At 39.2% G+C, this 25,544-nt stretch overlaps 1 protein-coding gene across 1 annotated transcript in view; it reads left to right on the top strand.

Annotated features, from left to right (window-relative positions):
* The window catches only part of LOC125237317, a 31,963-nt gene that overhangs the window by 543 nt on the left and 5,876 nt on the right, over window positions 1-25,544 (top strand). Inside the window, exons 2-16 of the mRNA XM_048144306.1 lie at window positions 2,544-2,723; window positions 3,123-3,230; window positions 3,575-3,726; window positions 11,611-11,718; window positions 13,486-13,631; window positions 14,303-14,410; window positions 15,606-15,770; window positions 16,741-16,850; window positions 17,203-17,380; window positions 18,422-18,588; window positions 19,288-19,451; window positions 20,217-20,372; window positions 21,052-21,221; window positions 21,995-22,179; window positions 23,057-23,456. Of these exons, the coding sequence (XP_048000263.1) occupies window positions 2,544-2,723; window positions 3,123-3,230; window positions 3,575-3,726; window positions 11,611-11,718; window positions 13,486-13,631; window positions 14,303-14,410; window positions 15,606-15,770; window positions 16,741-16,850; window positions 17,203-17,380; window positions 18,422-18,588; window positions 19,288-19,451; window positions 20,217-20,372; window positions 21,052-21,221; window positions 21,995-22,179; window positions 23,057-23,456 (2,497 nt within the window). The remainder of the gene's footprint in view (window positions 1-2,543; window positions 2,724-3,122; window positions 3,231-3,574; window positions 3,727-11,610; window positions 11,719-13,485; window positions 13,632-14,302; window positions 14,411-15,605; window positions 15,771-16,740; window positions 16,851-17,202; window positions 17,381-18,421; window positions 18,589-19,287; window positions 19,452-20,216; window positions 20,373-21,051; window positions 21,222-21,994; window positions 22,180-23,056; window positions 23,457-25,544) is intronic.

The raw sequence follows: 25,544 nt of genomic DNA on the forward strand, positions 1-25,544 counted from the left end.
GAACTATAAATCGCTCCCTCTCTCTTTTATTTACACGGGAGACTATACTCTGTCAACCAAGTCTGTCAGTAAATAAGAACAAAGAAAACTATATGCATCCTTTTCTTTAGGGTGCTAGAGAAAGGATACCTATAGTTTTCTTAGTTCTTATTTACTGACAGACTTGTTTGACAGAGTATATCTTTTGTTCGTTTCTATCGCCGGTAGCTCATCGCTTCCTCGCTTTTGTTGGGATCAGTGCCTAAAACATTGTGTCACTACTTGTGGTCCAATAAAACGTCAGGCCGTCCTTCTCGCACTTGCAGATAGTGCGAAAAGGACGGCCTGACGTTTTATGGTTTATCGCGCGACCATACTATCGATCCAATAATCTATTTTTTATGCAACTATCAACACTCATGAGTCACTTTACTCACAGTATTTGCATTATTTGCAACAGCTCGGAAGTTACGCATTGATTGTCGGCGTTCGGAATCCTCTTTGATGTTGTGCATAGTAATCGTTTACTTAATCCGACGAATTGCTTTCACCATTCCGGTATTCGCTGTTGCATGCGTCGGATATGAGGCGAAACGTGTAATTAATAGTACATTAGACAATTACGAGATTATCGTAATAGGTAATATTCAATAATGATCGTTTACATAATTCAAAACATTGCAGGATTTAATTATTTTTAAAATCGGGACTTAATCGCGTATAACTACATATTAAACTGACCTCCAACGTTTCAAGGACGGCGTTGTCCCCGTGGTCTCAGAGAAGACTGGCTTGAAATGACATCAACACCTTCTGACAGCCGCGCGAGTTTTTCGAACTACCCGCACTTGGTTTTGATTATCAACTTGAACTGTTTGCGCACTAGGGATGTTACTCTGTCGACATACAACACTGACGATATTCGATTTAACGACTGTGGATATTATTTTCGGCTTACACTTATTAATGACAGGATTCCATGTGGATGAGATCCTAAAACCTTCGTCCCGATTGAAATTGCGATGTTTTTTGATTTCAATGGCTTCATTTGTGCCGTTCTCAAACAAAAGGTACCACTTTGTCACTTACTAGCTTTTTCCCGCAGCTTCGCTCGCACTAAATTCGAAAATTGCGGAATGATCCATACAAACTTCCACCCCCCCATTCTAGGGAAGACGAAGTGGGGGGTTAGAAAGAGACAAAAAGTAGCCTATGTCACTCCATCCCTTCAACTATCTCCACTTAAAAATCCACGTCCATACGTCGCTCCGTTTTGCCGTGAAGAACGGACAAATAGACACAAACACTTTCCCATTTATAATATTAGTATGGATAAGGACGCTTTTATGCTCATAGCGTTTGAATCCTGTTCAAAATGTTCAAATATTTTTGTCCTTGTAGCTGTGTAACTGTAAGTGAACTGGGCTGGACGTCATTTGTGCTAAGATTCTAGCAAATGTCGTCCTTATGGCAAGCGAGAATGTAGCACCTTTTATATGAGAACGTCGCATTTAATTTATTATTTCAAGCTGCATAAAGTACAAAGCGAAGCATGTAATCTATATTTCTACAAACTAAATGATTGAAAACTTAATCATATCAATCGAAAGTTACACTAAATAATAACATTAAATAATTATCGTTTACATAATCTGACAAATAGCTTTCTCATTTCCATAATTTATTACCTATTGCACGCTACATCAGATACGTGGCGAAGCATGAATTATAGTAGGTACAAAAAGTATTGCATAATTGTTCTTATGATTGTTTTATTTAGGGTACACAAGGGTACAAAACCAGGTGCTCCATGACACCATTGCACTACCTGTCACTAGATACCGCTACCCGTCAACGGCCAAGTCACACAACATTAGCTATAATAATAAAGAAATCGCAGTAAGGAACCTTGGACTTGGCACAACTTTGTCTAGATTTCATTACTTTTTAGAGATAAACATGCAGCTCCATCGAGACTTGGTTCGTTTTTTACAGAATGTTTTTGGTGGTATTACTTATTTGAAACGTTTCGAAAATCACAGATAGCGCGGGAGCTACTTAACCCGATATTATTCTACAATATGAAGAAAATGGACGTCATGTTGTCTATGATACACTAGTTAATTGTAGTTAATTTATTATTATTTATTTATTTATTAACATAAAAGTATACAGCTTATTCAAGTACAGTGTCCCACAAAACAGTTTCCACGGTTTGACTGACTGACGTGCAGTCTCTACTCTCTTATATTATAAAATAATCTACATAGTTAAATACTTATGATAAACTATTTCTATACGCAATTTATGAGGTAACTACGCAGCTTTTTACCAAATTTAACTTTGTTGGCTTCCTGTCTGATGTCAGTGGGCAGGCTGTTGAGTATGTAGGGAAGGCGTTTGTAAAGACATCTATCGCCGTAATAGTTAGTGACCCTCTGCACAACAAACTTGCCCGCAGACACCGACCTGGTTCCACAAACATCGTTAGAGTGTAACTGGGTATGCTCTCGACTGCCAATTTGTATAAGATAAAGTCCTAACACCATATTTCTCTTTTACAGAACCCTTCACCCCCTACAAAATCTGGGTGCGAGCGTTCTACAGCTTCTCCTTAGACGGCGTCAAATCATCAGACCTGTTGGAGCGTCTTGGAGAAGCGTCGACGCCTTTATACGTCCTGACTGACGTCAAACCGCCGTCAGCTCCCGTCATCATGAATCTGACTTGCGATCAGCCCAATGGTAAGATATTTCTAGAATGTTTAATATGTTGAGATGTTTTCTCTAGACGGTTAATCATGAGACCTATAAGAGCGTTTGGGAGAAGCGTCGACGCCTTTATACGTCCTGACTGATGTCAAACCGCCGTCAGCTCCCGTCATCATGAATCTGACTTGCGATCAGCCCAATGGTAAGATATTTCTAGAATGTTTAATATGTTGAGATGTTTTCTCTAGACGGTTAATCATGAGACCTATAAGAGCGTTTGGGAGAAGCGTCGACGCCTTTATACGTCCAGACTGCTGTCAAACCGCCGTCAGCTCCCGTCATCATGAATCTGACTTGCGACCATCCTAACGGTAAGATATTTCTAGAATCTTCGATATGTTGAGATATTCTCTCTAGACGGTTAATCATCAGACCTACTGGAGCGTTTGGGAGAAGCGTCGACGCCTTTATACGTCCTGACTGACGTCAAATCGCCGTCAGGTCCCGTCATCATGAATCTGACTTGCGATCAGCCCAATGGTAAGATATTTCTAGAATCTTCGATATGTTGAGATATTCTCTCTAGACGATTAATCATCAGACTTACTGGCGCTTTTGGGAGAAGCGTCGACGCCTTTATACGTCCTGACTGATGTCAAACCCCCGTCGGCGCCAGTCATCATGCTTTTGCCCTCGCTCGCGCTAGAAAGAGACAAAAAGTAGCCTATATCACTCTCCATCCCTTCAACTATCTCCACTTAAAAAATCACGACAATTCGTCGCTCCGTTTTGCCGTGAAAGACGGACAAACAAACAGACACACACACTTTCCCATTTATAATATTAGTATGGATAGATTTATTCACCTTTTTTTTAAATTACAGGTGTCCTGTACCTCCAATGGCGGCAGCCTCTCGAGTACAACAACACCCTGGACCAGTATGTGGTGACCCTGAGAAAGATACCGGAGCTGCAGCCCCGAACCAGACTGAAACTGCCCACTAGCAAGGCAGATATCGAGACTACCATCAGTGTTGTGAGTATCATTTGTAGTACGATTTCTCTTACAAATAACAAAGACATATGTAACTCCGTCATCATCATTCGCCTGCCCTTATCCCATTCATTTGGGGTCGGCGCAGCATGTCTTCCGCTTCCATACCTCCCTATCATCCGTCATTTCATCATTCACTTGCTTTCGCTTCATATCATCTCTCACGCAATCCATCCACCTTTTCCTCGGTTTTCCTCTCCCGTTACTCCGTATATGTTACGGCATATGTAACTCCGTATAGACGGATATAGTCTAAGAAAAAGACGTACCTCAAAACCCTAGAGAAAAAGGTACGGTGGCCTAGATGGCGTTACACCTTTGGGGAACGCTCGGCTAGATGGCGCTAATATTAATATTTGACATTTTAACACATATCAAGCAAACAATATGGCCCAAATTGTCAAAACTGAGGTTCAAAAGTTTTAAGCTTTTGTCGAGAGATGGCAGTCTATGCACTGTGATTACACATTTTCCTTTGACAGTAACTCTCTATAATACTCGATCCTCTTTAGGGTTGTAAAAAAACGGTTTTTTTTCTGGCTTGAAAAAAAACATGAAAAAAAACCGTGAAAAAAAAACAGTTTTTTTTCTGGAGTATGTTTTTTTTCTAAAGTACGAAATCTCAAAATTTGCAAAGTAGTTAATACTTTTATACGGTTTTTTAGACTTAATGTTAACTATTAAACGAATTTAATCAAATAACTTTAATTTCTGGTCTTATAAAAGTAACATTTACGAAATCTGTAGTTTGTAGTTATCACTATTTACTGTTGGCAACAACACCGCCTCTCCACGCTACACGCAGCATCGGGGATTCCCCAATAAACGTTTGTATACTGAATTAAAATGTACGTTATTGTTATTGAAACACGTTACAACTCACGAAAAACCGTTATTGTCGTATTATTTGTTCATCTGAAAAAAACCATATTTATAAAAAAAACCAAGGTGCTCGGTTTTTTTTCATGTTTTTTTTCATAATTCTGAAAAAAAAAAACATTTGGTTTTTTTTCTATTTACAACCCTAATCCTCTTTGCAAATAATAAAGGCGCCTTTCCACCAGAGATGTGCTATGGATGCGTCTGATATGTAGTAGTAGTAGTAGTAAAACACTTTATTGTACCAGAAAATAATACAACACACAAGAAAAAGAGCTTATCACTAGTACAAAGGCGAACGTATCCCTTTAAGGGATCTCTTTCAGTTAACCTTTGAGCAATTGAAGGAGAATTGGAGATGGTAGGCATACAGTGTTTTCAAGTTTTTGCTGTGTACTTTAACACAGCAAAGGGGAGTGTACAAGTTTCTAATGGGGTGGCAACGCGCATGTGACACTCTTTGAGTTGCAGGCGTCCATAGGTTACGGTAACCGCTTTCCATCAGGCGGACCGTATGCTTGTTTGCCATCGACGTAGTATAAAAAAAAATACAGTACAAACGGTGCAGAAAACGGATTATAGGTAATAATAAATTATAACTTACACTAACATGCAGTATATACGAATAAATACATAATAAATAATTATACAAATAGCATGATATCCACCAGTCAGCGTAATCGAAACTATTCCCACTAGCGCTATGCTTTGTGAAACCATAAACATGATTGGTAGTGGATATCAAACACATCCATAGCGCATCTCTGGTGGAAAGGCACCCTAACACATAGGTTTCTATGTACTCGAGCGAGAATTAGGTATTGTAATCGGCATGTATTAAAACACATTTAAATAAGTTTTAGGCAAACTTTACCTTATAGTAAGGCGGCGGAATTGAAAAAAGTCGTCTAGTTTTGAAGTTGATGTGACTGGAGAGTATACTGCTGACAAGTGGTATCGTTGTGATCGGGGTTAACTATGACGTCACAAAGATCGCGGTCCCGGGTTTCAATTTTTTGCCAATTTGTCTAGAACCCCTTATCCAATTTTGAAAAATGAGGTGTCGATTGAAAGCGTATGACATGCTGATTAAGATTTCTTATATGTGAAAAGTATAATTTGTTAGTTATTTTTTAATTAACAATAATGCAAAATATACTTTTTTTTTACTCTCTTTTTTGATTTTTGTGACTCAAAAAGGCAATGAAAACGGCCATTTAGCTAAAAAATATGTTATATAAATCATTTAACTACATTATTAAGCTATCTGTTGCTTTTTAAATTTCTACGATCGGATAATAAATAAGCAAACTACAAGCACATACCTGTAGGCGGGGAGTACCGCTTGACACGCGTTCTCATACATTCGGCGTCTACCAAATTACACCTCGCGCAAAATTCGTTTCAAGCAGATATACCTCTAATCTTATTCATCGTAACCTATCAATATTGGTATCATTTGAAAGTACAATTAAAGTCCTTTAAGAAACAATGTCAACCATTTTCTTAAAATCAATAATCGCCAGTCTACGGTGGTTACAAAGAAAAAAGCAGGGATGCAATTTGAGTGGTTCCCTAGGTTTGATACCCTAGACGAGTTTAAAAGGGGAGGTAAAGGTGACATATGGGTTGTTCTCTGGCCTGAAAGCTACACAGAGGGCCAGGGGAGGAAAAACTAGGGTTTAAGTTTAGTTTTAAGTTATTTTTTCTTTTATTTGTTGATTTTATTGCGTTTAATTTTTTTGTAATTTTATCAAGAATACACGCTGGTTTCTTTTTGTGAAAATGCCCTTTTTTATGAGAAATGCGATGAATTTCATGGCATTTTCCGATATAGACTAAAATTAACTTTCAAATAAGGCCACATAGTCATACTTTTACTTATATAATATTAAGGGTAATAGCCCCGGCGGAGTAGTGCAAGCGGGACAGCAGTGTAGCAATCCATAGACCTGACTTCACTGGTTCCTCAGTGCCACACATAGTCTTACGAGACGCCCTGCGCGCCTTGCTCTCTCTAATATGTGGGTCAATACTGCTTCAACGCAAACGACTGAGATGTGTGATTTTTTTGACACTAAGTGTATTTGCAGGAGCTGCATGTACTTAATAAGTGTACCCCAACAACTATTCCATATTTATAACGCATTATTAATAATAAATATGCTCTTAAGTGGCTAAAAGTGATGATTATAATTACTAAAACATTATAGGTAACTTCATTTTAGTGATTTAATATTATAACGACCGAAGTCCAATCGTTTTGATTTTACGATTACTTTTTAATACCTACTGGGTCAAAAAACCGCACCTCTAGGCTCTAAGTCGTTTGAGTTCGAACGGTATTACTTGGTATTACCCTTAATATTATATAAGTAAAAGTATGACTATGTGGCCTTATTTGAAAGTTAATTTTAGTCTCTATCGGAAAATGACATGAAATTCATCAGCTTTCTCATAAAAAAGGGTATTTTCAGTAAAAGAAACCAACGGTATCCTTGATAAAATTACAAAAAAATTAAACACAATAAAATCAACAAATAAAAGAAAAACTAAACTTAAACCCTAGTTTTTTCTCCCCTGACCTTCTGTGTAGCTTTTAGGCCAGAGAACAACCCATATGTCACCTTTACCTCCCCTTTTAAACTCGTCTAGGGTATCAAACCTAGGAAACCAGTCAAATTGCATACCCACTTTTTTCCTTTGTAACCACCGCAGACTGGCGATTATTGATTTTAAGAAAATGATTGACATAGTTTCTTAAAGTACTTTAAAATGATACGAATATTGATAGGTTACGATGAATAAGATTAGAGGTATATCTGCTTGAAACGAATTTTGCGCGAGGTGTAATTTGGTAGACGCCGAATGTATGGGAACGCGTGTCAAGCGGTACTCCCCGCCTACAGGTATGTGCTTGTAGTTTGCTTATTTATTATCCGATCGTAGAAATTTAAAAAGCAACAGATAGCTTAATAATGTAGTTAAATGATTTATATAACATATTTTTTAGCTAAGTGGCCGTTTTCATTGCCTTTTTGAGTCACAAAAATAAAAAAAGAGAGTAAAAAAAAAGTATTTTTTGCATTATTGTTAATTAAAAAAGAACTAACAAAACTATACTTTTCACATATAAGAAATCTTAATCAGCATGTTATACGCTTTCAATCGACACCTCATTTTTCAAAATTGGATAAGGGGTTCTTGACCAATTGGCAAAAAATTGAAACCCGGGATCGCGATCTTTGTGACGTCATAGTTAACCCCCCCACAGTCTGAGAATGCGACAAGTCATTATTTCGTACTCAGTAAAGTCTACCGATCACAACGATACCACTTGTCAGCAGTATACTCTCCAGTCACATCAACTTTTTCCGAGACCCTCTCGCCGCTCTACTATTAGAGAACATAGGTAACTTTCTTTTAGTTATTTAATTAGCTATGCCCATGTGGTGACGGGTTAAGAATTTCACCACCCCCTTTCTTCCCGTGGGTGTCGTAGAAGGCGACTGTGGGATATGGGTTAAATTGTGGCGTAGGCGAGAGGCTGGCAACCTGTCACTGCAATGGCACAATTTCGTTTTCTATCAACCCCTTATTTGCAAAGAGTGGCACTGAAACTTGAGTAGTTTCATGTGCTCTGCCTACCCCTTCATGGGATACAGGCGTGATTGTATGTACATATGTATGTATGTATGTATGTAATTAACTAAAGTTCGAATAAGTAAATAAATAAATATTATAAGACAGTCTTACACAAATTGACTGAGTCCCACGGTAAGCTCAAGATGGCTTGTGTTGCGGGTACTCAGACAACGATATATATAATACTAGTTTTTGCCCGCGGCTTCGCTCGCGTTAGAAAGAGACAAAAAGTAGCCTATGTCACTCTCCATCCCTTCAACTATCTCCACCTAAAAAATCACGTCAATTCGTCGCTCCGTTTTGCCGTGAAAGACGGACAAACAAACAGACACACACACTTTCCCATTTATAATATTAGTATGGATACAAATATTTATATACATAGAAAACATCCATGACTTAGGAACAAATATCTGTGTTCATCACGCAAATAAATGCCCTTACCGGGATTCGAATGATGTTTATTCATTGGTGACATTTCCTTCCATTAAACTATAGTGTAATCAATGTTGAGTTTTATTTTGTCTTGCAACATTTAACATCATATTGTTTTGTTACAAGTCGTTTATTTTCTTAACTCTTAGATTTACTTTTATTTTTTCACTTGTCTTTTCCTAATGCGTTTCGTTTCATGCATCTGTCGTTCTGTATATTTAAAAATCGAATCAACACAGAGTCAACCTAAAAACAAAAATAAACACAGGAAAATGAATCACAAAACACTTTTCCTGTATACATAACCAGTCTATGTATACGACTCACGGAAGGGCTCAGTAACAAATTAGACTTTGGATCGAAATAGTTTGGTAATGCCTATTGACATAAATTTCGGCATTTGTATCTTATATTTTGCACAGTAAATAAAATATATTTGGTGTGTGATGTTTTCGGATGAACATGTAGTTCTAATGTGGTAAACAGTGCATAGAAGTTTACAAATTGGATATATTTGTTCGAAAATGTCTGTGCTTAAACAAAATGAATGTGGTGAATAGTGTTTATTGACGTATATTATGAAGATTAGTATTGTAAACGGATAGTGAGGTAAAGTCCCTACTGACATTATATTATACTTATACTTAACTACGTCAACTGTTACAATTTAGGGTATATACACGTATTCGTTTGATCAATAATTGTATAACACCATCTATGGTAAGCTTCTGCCCCTGTAGTGGATTACTAAATGAGTCCCTGAACGTTATTCCCTATTTTCTTCATACAAATTCAGAACTAGAAGCATACCTGTTTTTAAAACAACAATGTTTTCTCAAAACTTTAACATAATATACAACTAAACACCTCAAAGACAAAGGTTGCTACAAATAGATCTCAAGTCCCTATATTGGTCAAAGAAACACCGCTTCAATATGTAGACAGTTATATATACTTGGGCAAATAAATATCCTTTAAGCCATCAAGGCATTTAGATGAAGTACAAAGAAGAATAAATATAACTTGGAAAAAATTCTGGGGTTATAAAGAGATACTGAAATCTAACCTGCCACTCAGACTAAAGAAAAAAGTATTAGCTATTATTACCCTGTATAGTATTTATTACCCTGCTTAACATTTGCCTCACAAACTTGGACGTTTGACAACCATATCAAAAGAAAAATTCAAACATGCCAACGTTCAATGGAAAGGAGTATACTGAACATCAAACTCAGAGATAGACAGAAATGTAAAGACATCAGAAAACGAACAAATATCATAGATGCCCTACACTGTAGGGCTGCCCTACAGCATTCCCTTCACCTGAAGTGGATGTGGGCCGGACATGTGGCACGAGCACCAAGAGAAAAGTGGATAAAAAAAGTTTCTACATGGTCGGGCCCAATCAACTACAGGGACAGAGGTCGCCCAAAAGAACGGTGGGCTGACGATATAGAAAGAACAGCAGGACGTGATTGGAAAACAATAGCAGGAGACCGAAAAGCCTGGCAATTATTGGAGGAGGCCTATACCCAGAATGGGACCTTAGCTTAAATAAAAACTTATATACCTAAAATAACTACATGTAAAAAATGCAATTTTCTGTAAGTTAAGGAAATAAAGGCTTATTATTATTATTATTACATCTGATGAGTTTACTCAATTATGGAAAGAAAACCATATGCGGATGAAGCTTTCCCTCATGAAAGCTATGGACGATTGATTGACTACACTATAATAAAAATAGTTACTAATTCAACCGTCTACGCATTCAATCTCTTCTTAGGTAAAGTTAAGATGTATTTGCTAGAATATTTGAACACCTATGTTTTGACATATCGTAATATGTATACTAGACGGTCTCTTGAAAACACTTCGCGATTTATAATAAATGTTGGTCGCCCTTTTTTTAGCTTTCCCAAATGCTTTCTGGAAGAGATAAGTTAGACTGATAAGGCCGTCGTTGATACGTTTATTTTTTTTGGATTTGGTGTAATAAAATACTAGGAACATTACTTAAATATGTATCTTTATTTTCTTTAAATATGTTTCTTCCCGTGGGTGTCGTAGAAGGCGACTGTGGGATGTGGGTTAAATTGTGGCGTAGGCGAGAGGCTGGCAACCTGTCACTGCAATGTCACAGTTTCGTTTTCTGTCAACCCTTTATTTGCCAAGAGTGGCACTGAAACTTGAGTAGTTTCTAGGGATGTACCGACTAGTGATTTGGCCGACTAGGCCGACTACCGACTAGTCGGCGCCTGGGTGGCCGATTAGTCGGCCGATTAGTCGGCCGACTAGTCGGCTAGTCGGCCATAACATAATTTTCGACTAAATTCACCAGAATGTTTGAATGACAATTTTGGTTCTTTCGCGCTTTTAATATTTTTTTCAGGTTCAAAGGTTTATGAGAATATTTATACACATTTTCCATGTTTTAGCTTTATATAAATAGTGATCCTGCCTATGAAACCGATAGTCTTAGGTAGGACATTTATTTCTGTTATAATTACAGATATTTGTTCTTTTGCAAACAAAGGCATAACGAATAAGTACATAATATAATCATAAATCATCCGCTAATTTATTTTTGTGCTGTTTTCCTAGTACTTTATCAAATGCCGACTAATCGGCCTTTTTTGCCGACTAATCGCCGACTACAAATATGGCCGGATAGTCGGCTTTCCCGACTAGTCGGTACATCCCTAGTAGTTTCATGTGCTTTGCCTACCCCTTCATGGGATACAGGCGTGATTGTATGTTGTTGTTGTTGTTGTATCTTTATTGTCTTACATACCAAATTAGGCTTTAAGAGGTCTTAAAAAGGTTCTCGGTTTCGTTAAAACGTAAGGAAAAACAAATTTGCTGACCATCAATACTTGATTATACTCAATGAGGTATTTATTTCAGTCGGTGGAGCTGTGGAACGCGACTCGCTACGAGGTGAAGATATACGCCGTCACGCTGTCGGTAGCAAGTCCTTTGCTGCTCGTCAACGGTACCACTTCAGAACCCAAGGTTAGTGCCACATCTTTGTTTACCACAACTGAGTCTATAAGGGTATGCTGCGCTAGTATAGTAGTAGTAGTATAATAAACTCTGTCAAAAAGTCTGTCAGTAAATAAGAACAAAGAAAACTATATGCTTCCTTTTCTTTAGGGTGCTAGAAAAAAGGATACATATAGTTTTCTTAGTTCTTATTTACTGACGGACTTGTTTGACAGAGTATAGTAGTGTAGTAGTTTTGCATTTGTGTGCACTTTCATATTAGCCCATAGACTAGATGTGAGCGACAAAAAAGTCGTCGAGCGACTTTATCGCCCGTGGGCGCGCACCCTAAAAGTCTAATCTACTCCCGCGTACTAATCTAATCGTGTTTCCCCATACAAACTTTGGACCCCCATTTAACCCCTCAGATGGTGAATTTTGTAAAATCCTTTCTTAGTGCTTCTCTACACCTTATAAGGAACCTACGTGCCAAATTTGGAATCTCTACGACCAGCGGTTTAGACTGTGCGTTGATATGTCAGTCAGTCAGTTTCTTCTTTTATATATTTTGATGAAGAAGTGACCCATCCTAGTGCTGGTGACTTCAGCCAAACCACACGAAAATTTATCAAATTATGCACTAACTGCAACTAGTCTTTGCTTTATGAAGTGTATGAATTTTTATATGTATTTAACAGGGATGTAACGGAGTTCTGCTTCTGCTTCCGTTACTGCGGAACTTCCGTTTTGTTTTACACATCCGCTTCTGTTCCGGTTCTGTTATTTTTCAAACGGAAGTTATAACGGATGTCGGAACCTAGCGCGACGGTGGGACATGAGTGGCGTACATCAAAGACCAACAGGTCTATAGTATAGAATGATAGGTATAGACTCTATACCTATCATTCGCTCATCTCTCCGCTTGCCACGTGCTGCGATACTAAACATTAATCGCTTCATTCCATTGCGCGCCAATATTTGTCCTGTCCACCTAGTTAGTAGCGAGTGAACAACTATTCAGTGGTGCAGGGCTTATCTACGATCCCCTTAGAAGCTCCCCTTAGATTTGTTTATTAAATACAGTTTACTTCTTTTACAATCACTCCATTTAATTTAAAAATTTAATTGTGTCCTAACAATTACACATATAATTTTTACTGGTTAGTTTTGGATTGTATTATACTACCTACGAGTAAGTTTTCTTTTCGTTTCTAAAACCTTTTACGGCATAATAAAGGTTTAAAAGGATTCTTATGTGATTTTTAGTGATTACCTAAACAACAAACAATCTTAACCTCCTAAGTCCATATGTACAAATTATTGTACATATTCCAAAATTTATTTTGAACTTTTATTGGATGACAAAAGGTTTCAAATTCAAAAACGAAACAAATGCTTCCAGGACTCAGGAGGTTAAAGTTCAAGGTGATTTAAATTTTTGGATTGTAATGAATGATATACTTAAGATAAAATATCAGGTAACTTTTCTTTTCGTTTTTAAAACCTAAGTGGGCCTAAAGGCTGATTACAAACTGCTGATTACAGGCTGAACAGTAAACACCTAAAAGTTCTAGGTAATTTAATTAGTTTTGGTTTATGTTATACCTATGTGGTATTTTTTCATTTCGTTTTTAACATCTATAACTTCCGCTTCTGGTTCCGGTTCCGCTTCTGCTTCCGTTAAATTAAATTCAAAACTTCCGCTTCCGCTTCCGGTTCCGTTAAAACCACATCCGTTACATCCCTGGTATTTAATTTGGTACTGGTAATTGGTAACAACTTTCCTTTTTTTTACAGGAGGTTTCCCCCGAGTGGTGTCAAGTCCACCCCGAGGCTCGAGCGCCGAGCGACCAAATAGAACAATCAAGCATGAACGCTGCGATACTTGGTGCGGGCGCCATTGCCTTACTTGCGTGTGTCGGCGCTGCCCTATTATACTGGAGGTACTAGCACAGAATATATAAAAGTACAGAAGGCTCACTGTCGTCAAACTTACGCGAGTTTGCGGCCGCCGGAATGTATGAAAGAAACGCGGTCTGAGCCGCCCCTGTTACTAGCACAGTTTATCTCAATTTTGGTTGTCAACTTATGATATTTAGGCGCACACACTGCATGCGATCCGTACGAGCGGAATGTCGTCATAATACGCGATTATACTGTTGTCTCATTTTAATTTTGGACCAGGCTCCGTAGCCGAATGGCAGTCTGGCTCTATCGCGCCAATACGCAAGAGTGATAGAGATAGATGGCTGAGGCGTAGGGTTAGAGCCGGCGTAGCTTTATTTGACGATTTCTTGCCGGTCCGAACTGAGGGGGACTGAAATCTTCTCGAGGCTGAGGCGTAGGGTTAGAGCCGGCGTAGCATTATTTGACGTTCATATGCGCATTGTAATATGCCTACTTGAAAAATAAATATTTCATTTCATTTTCATAGCTACGAACGAGATATTATCGAGCGTTTGTCCATTCGGCTACGCACACATGTCATTGTTTCAAACTCAGCTCTGTAACGAACACAAAATAAAATTGACACTTATTTATTATGAACATCGTGCTAAAACCTTGTTTTGTCTCTGCGGTATTATGGTTGTACTAACAATTGATTTCTGAACAGGTGCAGATCCCGTCTAAGCAAATGCATCAGCGCCGCCTACAACTACCTCGAGGAGGGCGGTGAAAGAGCCGCCAGGGCGCCGTTAAACTCCTACAAGAAACCTGGTAAGTTAGCAACAATAGTAACTACAAGCGCACAAACTACTTATACTGGTTTGTAATTCATTGTTTAGTCCTATTTCTTTCCTACTTTTTTTTACATCCTTATGTTACATTTATGTAAACTTAAACATACCTAATCACATGTTTGTCTCAGAGCAAAATTGTATGTACTAACTCTCAGTGGAAACTGTTTTGGCTAATGTGTTAACATATCGTTGTAGACTATAAGAAATTATGTAAGCTGTTTGTTTCCGTAATCAATAAAATAAAAAAATACAAATATGACTGATAAGTCTACGTTGTAAGGTTTGTAACATCTGAGTCACATGTTAATAATATTGACTAGACAAGGTATGTCTGGAAAACGTCTCGACTGGCTCCATTCCTGGTTTGAATATCACAGAAAATCTACCAGAAAGTTTACTGCTAAGGACCAGTTGCATCAACCACATTTGACAGACACATCATCGTAACGCAGCAGAGGTCTATGGAACTTCCCATACAATAAAATTTAACGAATGCTTTAACGGTGACAGATGGTTTGGTGCAATCGGCCCTAAATATACTTACGTTTAAAGGCACTGATCCCACTAAAAGCGAGTAATTAAGTGATGAGTTAACGGCGATAGAACGCAAAAAAAGATCTTTACTCCCGTGTAAATAAAAGAGACGCATCGCTTACGCGTTTTTCGGTGGGACTAGTGCCTCAAGGTGCTGTTTAATGCAATACCTTATTACATTATTTTTGTACAAAAAGGGGTGCCTCAAAAAATGGTCTGACTAGACGAAAACATATTCATCGGGGCAAAGACATATAACTCCATCTAGACAGATAAAGTCTAAGAAAAAACGTACCTCAGTACCATACAGAAAAAGGTACGGTGTCCTAGATGGCATTACACCTTTCGGGTACGCTCTGCTAGACGGCGCTAATATTAATATTTGACATTTTAACACATAATATCAAGCTAGGAATATTGGGCCAAATTGTCAAAACTGAGGTTCAAAAGTTTCAAGCCTGTGTCAAGAGATGGCAGTCTATGCACGGTGATTACACTTTTTACTTCGACAGTAACTCTCTATAATACTTGATCCTCTTTGATCGGGGCTAGTACTTCCCTTCATTAAATTATTATCATTCAATTGCTTTTTTTTTTTTTTTAATATTCAAAGAGTAACTAACGACTCCCCATTATTTTCAGTGGTAAACTGCTCTCCGTTGCGCCCGCGGGTTCACCCACACCGGCCGGGCCGGAGAGCTCCGCCAAGCCGCCGCGCATCGGCGGCGCGCAGCATCCTGTAGTGTGCGCGAGAGACTTCCCGAAGCATGTCGCCTCTTTGCATGCTGATGGAGACATCGGGTTCAGGTATGTACGTTAATATGTATTGTCCCAGAGCTGTAAGAACCTCTTTTTGACACATGGCAGCGTCCACAAAACGTAAACTCGCGCAACCTAATGAAATTTTAAATAAAATCCTGTAATAATATTTAAAAAAATCAATTACTTAAAAACAATATTTCGCTTACTTTAAACATAATCTAACACATGTTACATTTTTGCGGATCTTCGTTAGTGAGTATTTTACGATATTAATTTATCACGCAGGATTTACTTATCATGTCATTTATCATTAATTTTTATTTTTAAACTAGTGCGGTGGCAGACTGTAATTTCGATTCAAATTACATTTCAGTAAGTTGATAGAAACCGTATATTTGTTTAAGCGCCTCCTTGTACATAGGGCCTTATCGATTCAACCAATTCGAAATTAATCGTTAGATTTGACAAACGCCTTAGCCACATCGCAACTACTTCAAAACAAATGTGTTAAAAATGTGAACTTACAAATCCGGGACAATAAATAGCACAAGTCGTTATATTGTCGTAAGGAATGGCAAAGGAGAGTAAAGATTTCTGCTGTGTCACACTAAATAAGATTAAAACAAAGTGCAAATAAACAATCGTATCTATCGTAAATCAAAAATAATGTAGATTTTTAAAATTTCATTTCTTCCCGTGGGTGTCGTAGAAGGCGACTATGGGATACGGGTTAAATTGTGGCGTAGGCGAGAGGCTGGCAACCTGTCACTGCAATGTCACAGTTTCGTTTTCTTTCAACCCCTTATTTGCCAAGAGTGGCACTGCAGCTTTAGTAGTTTCATGTGTTCTGCCTACCCCTTTATGGGATACAGGCGTGATTGTATGTATGTATGTATGTATTTTTAGAATTGGCTTTTCTACTGTTTAGTTGCGAAAGAAGCAAACTGCAACGCACTTTTAAGTAACCGTATGACATTTTAGAAATCACGATTAATCATTTTATGTTTGTTAACAGCAAAGAGTACGAGATAGTAGTTGCCAAGTCTGCTGCTTTGGGTCACACGAGCCACTACAGCCATCGGCCAGAAAACAGGCTCAAGAACCGCTACCTCAACATCACTGCATGTAAGTAACTGAATTTTCAACTTTCTTTAAATAAGGGTCAAGTAGCCTATTTGTTACCAGGCTCAAATATTGATTTATCCGCTTGTTAAGATGTGTTACTTCTGAGTCTTTATTGATCTGTCCTTGCTAGCTCGTTTGTCCAGAGTCATACGAAGCTATGTTTAAAGAGATCCCCGTTCCCCTGTCTATATGCAAGCTTTGTTAGATGCGTTCTCCAATCCATGTCATAGTAATGTGGGCACTGGGCAGAGTCCGAAAAAATGTTATAGATATTCTCGAGATATACCTACTGGTAGACTTTTAAGAACGTTATGATCGATCATCTATTAAAATATGTATAATCTATCCTTAGATGACCACTCCCGCGTCTGCGTATCATCCGGCGGTCGTTGCGGCGCAGCAGGCTGCGCGGGCGCAGCGGCCGGCAGCGGCGGCGCGCAGTGCGGATACGTCAACGCTAACTTCATAGACGGGATACGGGACGAGCTCGACGCTAACACTAGACGGAAGATCGAGCGAAAGATACGCAGGTCAGTGACCCCTACATGACTAGTTTACAAGTCATGCGTCCTAAGCATCCTCCTGTACGCATCTGAAACGTGGACAACCTACTCTAGGCAGGAGCGTCGCTTGAATGCTTTTCACATGCGCTGCTTACGTACGATCCTCGGAGTCACTTGGAGGGATCACATTACAAATGAAAGGGTTCTCGACCTTACCGGCTGCTACAGCATCACTGCCACTCTAAAACAGCGTAGACTGCGGTGGCTAGGCCACGTTTTACGTATGGACCCAGACAGACTTCCTCGTGCAGTGATGCTGAGCGAAATCGCATACGCCAAGAGACCAATCGGACGCCCGTTGCTTCGCTTTAAAGACTCCTGCAAGCGGGACATGTTGTCCTTTGGCATCGATCCAAGCACCTGGGAGGCGGAAGCACTCAATAGAGCGGACTGGCGCCATCGTTTGCAGGATGGCATGAAGAGACATGACGAAGTCTGGTTTGATGACCTGAGGCAGAAAAGACTTCGGAACTCACAGGAACCATCGACGGATTCGCGATTCACCTGCGATCTCTGTGGCCGGAAGTGCCGTGCTGCCATTGGACTTTACAGCCATAGGAAAAGATGCGCCGTACCTCCGATCTCTGTCGGCGCACATACCTCGTAAAAGTCGCTGCAAAATCATCTGTTAAAGATGCTGTGGCCTATGATGTGTGTGTGACGTAGTCTGATATAAGAGACACAATTATCCAGCGCATTTCGATGAACTCTGATTGATATGACAAATTATCGTGTAAATTCGTACCATCGGCGATACGAGCCGCTCAACGAAAATGTATAAGCGTAGTATAGAGTGTAGATACTTTTACAAAGATCTACACACTTTAACGTTTTTAGGGTTCCGTACCAAAAAGGTACGAAAGGAACCGTTATGGTGCCGCTCTGTCTGTCTGTCTGTCACATTACTAAATATCTCGAGAACTGTTTATGCTATCGCTTTGAAATTTGGAATATTTATGAACATCGTGAACCTCTACAAACTGAAAGTATTATTTATTTCTCCCACAGACAACCATCAGTGAAACCCGCCAAGCCGCCGCCCATAGTCGCTGAAGGCATCGAGAGCGCGTTCCTCAACATTGAATTCTCTGGTATCGTGGAAAGCGAGCAAAGCGACAGCGATAGCGAGCGAAGCGATAGCGATCCGGAGCTCGACGATGTTTACGTTGATGTTGGTAAGTAACATTATTAAAATAGAATTATTCTTGCAATTTTGGTCGAAATATCGTACGATTTCGTTCGATCCGGTTCGAAGAGCATTCCATGATCTATCCCGTACACACGCATTGTAATTTCGTGTGTAGTTTTTTTTCAGCTTTTAAATCAGGCGATCAAATTTCAATGTGCAGAAAATTTTTTGTACGGGACAATGGTAGACGATTTTGTGGAATGCTGCTTCGATGATTTTCTACAGGAGTAACGCAAACTACGAGAGGCCAATCAGACTCACTGGACTTGTATACTTTTTTTGGTCGTTTATATTATGTAATTAGCTCCTCCACAAACTCGTCAGTAATTTAGACCTAAATAAAAACGAGCAATGACCTTTTTTGCTAAAAAAGGTAATTGTTCAAAAATATTAACCGATTGAGATTGTCTGGAAGAGATCGCTCTTTAGCGATAACACTGCCTGTTGTCTACCATAGTTAATTAAAGTTATGTGCTTATTTTTTAATGTCATCTTGTTATATTGGTGAGCAATAAAGAATATTTGTATTCGTATTGTCTTGTATACAACACTGGAGCCCAAAACAGTCACAGATGAGGAGAACCGACCCGATAACGCGATAAGGCTTAGGATAAGAGTTTTTATTGTAAATTCACAAGAGTTTTACTTAAGTATCTTAAAAATAAAATATGTATTTATTTTACAGATAGCGTCCCAACGCGAGTGAGGCTAGAATGGCTAGTATGGAAACGACGGTACATAGCCACTCAGGGCCCCACCCCGCACACACTCGACGCGTTCTGGCGTATGATCTGGCAACACAAAGTTCATACTGTCGTTATGATCACCAACCTAGTCGAGCGAGGACGGGTGAGTATCTATTGGACTGTCCATAGGTTTGAAATTAGAATAGACATTAAATAGTGACTCAAGAATGGTGGCCGCTAACAGATGTAAGAAGCGCTTGGCATCCGTTTTTTGCTCTTCACGTTGGGTGGACGACATCGTTATTGCAAATTTCGACAACTGGATGAGTCAGGAGGGCTATCTACTCCAAGCACTGGAAGTTGTTTTTCAGTATGGGCGAAAGCCAAAAAGTGGTTCAAAATGTCGATCAGCAAAGTTAGAAAACCTCAAAACTTTCTTAATTTTCATTACACATCAGAAAAATCGTCCGCTACCAAATCGAAAATGCCCGTATTTCACTCATACAAGCATAGTACGCGTTCACCTGCACGAGCTTAGAATGTGTGCTAGGAACGCGCCTCTTTCATATATTTGATCGCCAGTGTCCGAGATGTGCCGGCGGCTTGTTCTCTATTATTATATCCTAACATATAATTCACACTGTTTTCTATTCTAACAACCTAGTGTAGTTAGTTAATTAGTTTTGTTGGGCATTTTCCGCAAGTCGACAACTATTGTGCCTATTTTGCGTGAATTTGACGAGGTAGCACTACTCTAGCCACCCCAGCTCCTCTACAAATCCTAGCAGTGTTCTCAGGTTGCTAAATACCTCTTTTAGTGTGCTCGGCGTACGGCCTATATAGTTCTACCTGTTTACACTCTAGAAGAATGTGTTTGGTGGTTTCCTATGCACGCTCTGCAATGGGGCTATTGTTATTTTTTGTTCAGCGCAAATGCGAATGTATGTATTTTTCTGACATGCCGGGCGGCGGTAGAGGCAGCTCCTCAGAATTCGGCGGCGTGCACGTCACACTACTGCACGAAGACGTTCGCGCAGCGTACACCGTGCGCCATCTGCGGGCGAAGAACAACAATCCTAAATCGGTAAATACCTACGCTGTTTATCAAAATAATACTTCGAGAATCGGTACACTCTTGGAACGACTCGTTCGTTTTTCGTCACGTTCCAAATTTGTCCGATTCTGCTTTCGTCAGCCATTCTTCATTCGTCAACTTAGTCTGCAGTCATTATAGTCTTTGACCATAAGTAATGAGTTGTTGACCTTTTTCTTATTTCGACTCAATCGTTTTTCATTTCGTATTTGGTCATATTATAAGTGTGTACCGACCGAAGACTGCGAAAAAATAGATTTAACAGCGAACATGCCGAAAGAAGATTATGACGAGATTGACGAGTGAAGAACGAGACGGATTAAGATAAAGATGAACAACGAAATTAACCGTAGTTGAGAAAGACCTCGATGGTGAAGAATGCAAAATCGTACAAATTTAGGAACGAGACGACCCAAGATTATACCAAAATCTGCGAAGAATCGACGTAATTCTTTACTTAGTATTTTAGCACTTTGGAAATAGTACTCTGTTGGAAAATCTGCCGTAATAATATCTTCACTTACTTTTTCGCATACGTCATTCTTATGGTTTATAACAAAGTATTTTACGTTTACTGATTTTTGGCTAATAGGTATATCGCATCTCGTAATATGATGATACATGAACACGTCATGCCACTCCATTCTAATATTTTTTATTAATTATACAGGATAGCGAACCAGCAAGTCCAACGAACGAAGCAGATGCGGCGGGCCGCATCATAGTCCAATACCACTACACAGTATGGCCCGACCACGGCACACCCAGGCATCCACTCGCTGTGTTACCCTTCGTAAAGGCAGCTGCGGCTGATCCTGGCACTGTATTGGTGCATTGCAGGTACTATATACTATATACGAGTCTTCTACTACGGTACTGTCTAGCGAACCAAGCAGAAAGTCGGTAGCATTATAGTCCACTACATTGTATGGCTCGACCACTGCACATCGAGGCATCCGCTAGCCGTCTTACCCTTCGTAAAGGCAGCTGCGGCTGATCCTGGCACTGTATTGGTGCATTGCAGGTACTAATACTATAGACGAGTCTACTATTACGGTACTAAGTCTAGTGAACCAAGCAGAAAGTTGGTAGCATCATAGTCCAATACCATACACAGTATGGCCCGACCACGACACACCGTGGCATCCACTATCCTGTCTTACCCTTCGTAAAGGCAGCTGCGGCTGATCCTGGCACTGTATTGGTGCATTGCAGGTACTAATACTATAAATGAGTCTACTATTACGGTAATAAGTCTAGCGAACCAAGCACCCTTCGTAAAGGCAGTGGGGGCTTGTGACGTCACTTCTAAGCAAAAATTGTACCTAGGCGTGACGTCACGCGAAACGTCAACGCACTGTACCGTCGTCGTCGTTTTTCGTTTAGAAAAAAAGAAAAAATACGTTTCTAAAATACTTTGATAATCTAACTGACGGACTAATTAGTTTTTTTTAGTCGTCTCGCCTATTATAACTGTATTAAAAAAATTAGTGTGACAAAAGGGAAAATTCAGCATTTGCTGCATAATAGGGGGCTGTTAGTTCTTGCCATTTTTAATTACAAAAAAATCTTAGACTTTAGGCATTTTTCATCAATATTTGTTTTGTCAACAGCGCGGGCGTCGGTCGAACAGGCACCTACATTGTCCTCGACGCTCAACTCAACCAGCTCAAACTCACCGGCACCCTCAGTCCCTTGGGATTCCTCTGTCGCGCGCGCACACAACGGAACCACCTCGTGCAAACAGAAGAGCAATATGTCTTCGTGCATGATGCTTTACTTGAACATGTTCGATCAGGTAATATTTCTAGCTCTGAGCTGTTGTACATTTAGCAATAGCGTCGGTCGATCAGGGACTTATGTAGCCATAGATGCGCAACAGAAGTTGACCGGCACCCTCAGTCCGCGCGCACACAACGAAACCACCTTGGAAGATATGTCTTCGTACATCTTTACTGAACACGCGATCAGGTAATATTTATAGCTCTGAGCTCTTGTACATTTATAATCAGCGTCGGTCGAACGGAGACTTTAGATACGCAACAGAACCACCTCAGTCCCTTGTGCAAACAGAACAGCAATATGTCTTCGTACATGATGCTTTACTTGAACACGCGATGGTAATATTTATAGCTCGATCTTGTAGGTAATACTTGACCGTGTCCCTTGATTCCTCTGTCTCTGGTGCAAACAGAAGAGCAATATGTCTTCGTACATGATGCTTTACTTGAGCATGTTCGATTAGGTAATACTAGTGGATGCTATAGTTATTGCTTACACCATAATGCTTGACCACTGGCCACTCCACATTGAGGCAGAAAGAGGGCTACACTTTACCTATTCGCTATGTGCGGGACTGGTGCTCGTTATGCAGTCAAGTTAGTTTCAACGGTATCTGCTAGCATTAGTGTTGGTCATGTATTTGTGACAATCAATGCCACTCTCTCATACAACCTGCTAATACATTGCTTTATCTTACACGGATTCATTCAGTATTCAAATGTGAGTGTGTTTAGTAAAACGTCCCACTTTGTCGGTTACCATTAAGGCGATAAGGTTTATAGCAATCGACAAAGTACGACGTTTTCCCGTGCACAATCACATATGTTTGTAATTATTCTCTAGATTCCAAAAGATTATTCTCTAAGAATCAACTTAGATTTTTTTTTTAACAGGAAACACAGAAGTCGAGTTCTCAAAAGCGAGAGAATATCTAGTCAAACTCCTCCAACCTATCTCCGAAGACGAACTCGCAGTGTTAGACCTCAAGCCTAAACAAAAGAGCATCACCGACTTAACAAACGGCATTGAGAACGGTGAAACAGCCAGTTTGAAATCTAGTAAAGAAGTGAGCGAAAACAATGCTGAGAACGGCAGTCAGTTATCTATAAAGACGGAAGACTTGAACAGTGAGCAGAGTAAGAGTGTTAAAGAGGATGAAGAGGGTAAAGAGATGGTGAACGGGGATGAGAGCGAAGGGGTGTATGATCTGGCGCCTCGGTCGACGGACACGTATAGTAAGAAGATGCAGGCGTATAATAATATGACTGAGGAGGAGAAGGAGGAGATGAGGAGGTGAGATTTTTTGTTTCCTCTTATTTTTTATATAGGAACGAAGCACAAAGTGCATAATGGCATGATGTATGTATACAGTTTTGTTTGCTACATTATTTGAAGTTTGTGAAGTCCTTATCTCACTTGGTAACTGGGTGAATCAACTTTTTCTTGCCTGTTATTGCCATGGTTACGGTCCCCTGAGTCACGCTGGTTTTATGCAAAATTATGCTACTTAAACTATGCAAACATGTATTTTTCTGGCGTTTACAAGCGCTTTCCTTAATTTGCCACCTACAAACATGGACTACATGCATGCTTGCATAATTTCAGTAGCATAATTTTTCATTAAATCAGCGTGACTCAGGGGACCGTAACCGTGGCAATAATAGGCAAGGAAAAGTTGATTCACCCAACTACTAGTGAGGCCTACTTACAAAAATATTAGAAATTTTAGCTCTATATCCCTTGAGTAAAGTTCCTTTTGTCCCAGCAGTGGGACGTTATAGATACTATATACTAGTTATAGATACTATATATAAATATATATTTATTTACTATATTATATTGTTATATATTCTTTATATTTGATGTACCTTTTATTCCAATTTTATTTTATTATTTTTGTTTTCGTCTCTTTTATATTTTTATGGGCTTTCCTATAAACTGTTGTACTAAGTGCTATATTTGTCTACCATTCCTCATCACATTTCACCTACTCAAAGGTTAGCTGGAAGAAATCCCTTAAAGGGATAAGTTCGCCTTTGTACTGTCTATCCTGTGTCATATTTGTGTTTTGTGTTTTGTACAATAAAGAGTTTATACATACATACATACATACATACATACGTATACTTCGTTCAACAAAACTTTGTTCATTCCATTCGAGCCAGCCTTCGTGAAGAGCAGCTTGTATGTGTGACACATGTGTTGATTTACAGTCGTAATTGTCAAGAGCTACCATTTTATTGGTTAATCTGTCACACACATGCTTAGATATTAACTTGTAAAGCGACAAAAATTCATGCCATGGCACTAAACAAATAAATGTCCATGTTTTTTTAGATTGTTGTGTTTTCCACTCAGAATCGCGAGCTCTTTCAATCCTAATAGGAGAAAAAAAGTGTCCCAAGGTTTTTTTCCCGTTCCATTATCACTTTTTCATACATTTTGGCGGTAACGGAATGGAAGGTTCGAAAAAATGTATGGAAATCTTGGGACTTGTTCTCCTATCAGGATCGAAAGAGCTCTCGATTCTGAGTATGAACCGCGTTAAAAATACCCATGTTACAAAAAAGTGGGGTGGACAACTTTGAAAAAAAATGGCCCGCCCACATGCATATTTTTATTCACACATTGATTTTTTTAAGTGAAACGTCTAATGCGACTTCTAACTGACAGCGCGTAACACTCAGTCATTGTTACTTTGCGTGGAATGCCGCTCACTCGGCGCGTAACATTCTGTCTCAACGCGACTCACTCATTCCATTCATTCACTTGTTCACTCAGTCAGTGACAGAACAGAATGCCCAGAATGGTTTTGAATGGTGGAATGTGTGTGTTTTTATTTAGATCGAGTGCAAAATGAATTTTTTGTTTGTTTTTCAATAAATTGAGCAAATAGCAATGTAAAATATTTAAAACAGTAAAAAAATGGACGTAACTAAACGCAAAAACGAGATGGTCACATGACAATAGTTATTTGTTTTTCAAGGGGGCAAAGTTGTTTAACCGCACGTGCCAATATTGATACCCGAGCAAGCGAAAGATTCCAATATTGAACCGCGAGCGTAGCGAGTGGTGCAAAAAGTGGAATCTTGAGCGTTGCGAGGGTTTCAAGGCATGAAGGAGAAACAAACTTTGCCACCGAGTGAAACACAAAAATTTTCACCACACCAACACAAACATAATACTGACTATAAAACATCAAACTAAATGAAATCTTCAATCTAATCAATATTTATCATTCAAAATCGTCATTTACATATAAATTATACCGGTCAGCTCAAGAAATCAAGTTAATAATCAAAAGTCTTGTGGATAAAGTGTAATTTTGCTATCTGTTTTCGAATAGCAAAGTAAGCCTTTACCAGTTGGTGTGGTGAAAAA

The sequence above is a fragment of the Leguminivora glycinivorella genome, chromosome 21 (genome assembly GCF_023078275.1).
Source record: "Leguminivora glycinivorella isolate SPB_JAAS2020 chromosome 21, LegGlyc_1.1, whole genome shotgun sequence".
NCBI classification, from domain to species: domain Eukaryota; kingdom Metazoa; phylum Arthropoda; class Insecta; order Lepidoptera; family Tortricidae; genus Leguminivora; species Leguminivora glycinivorella.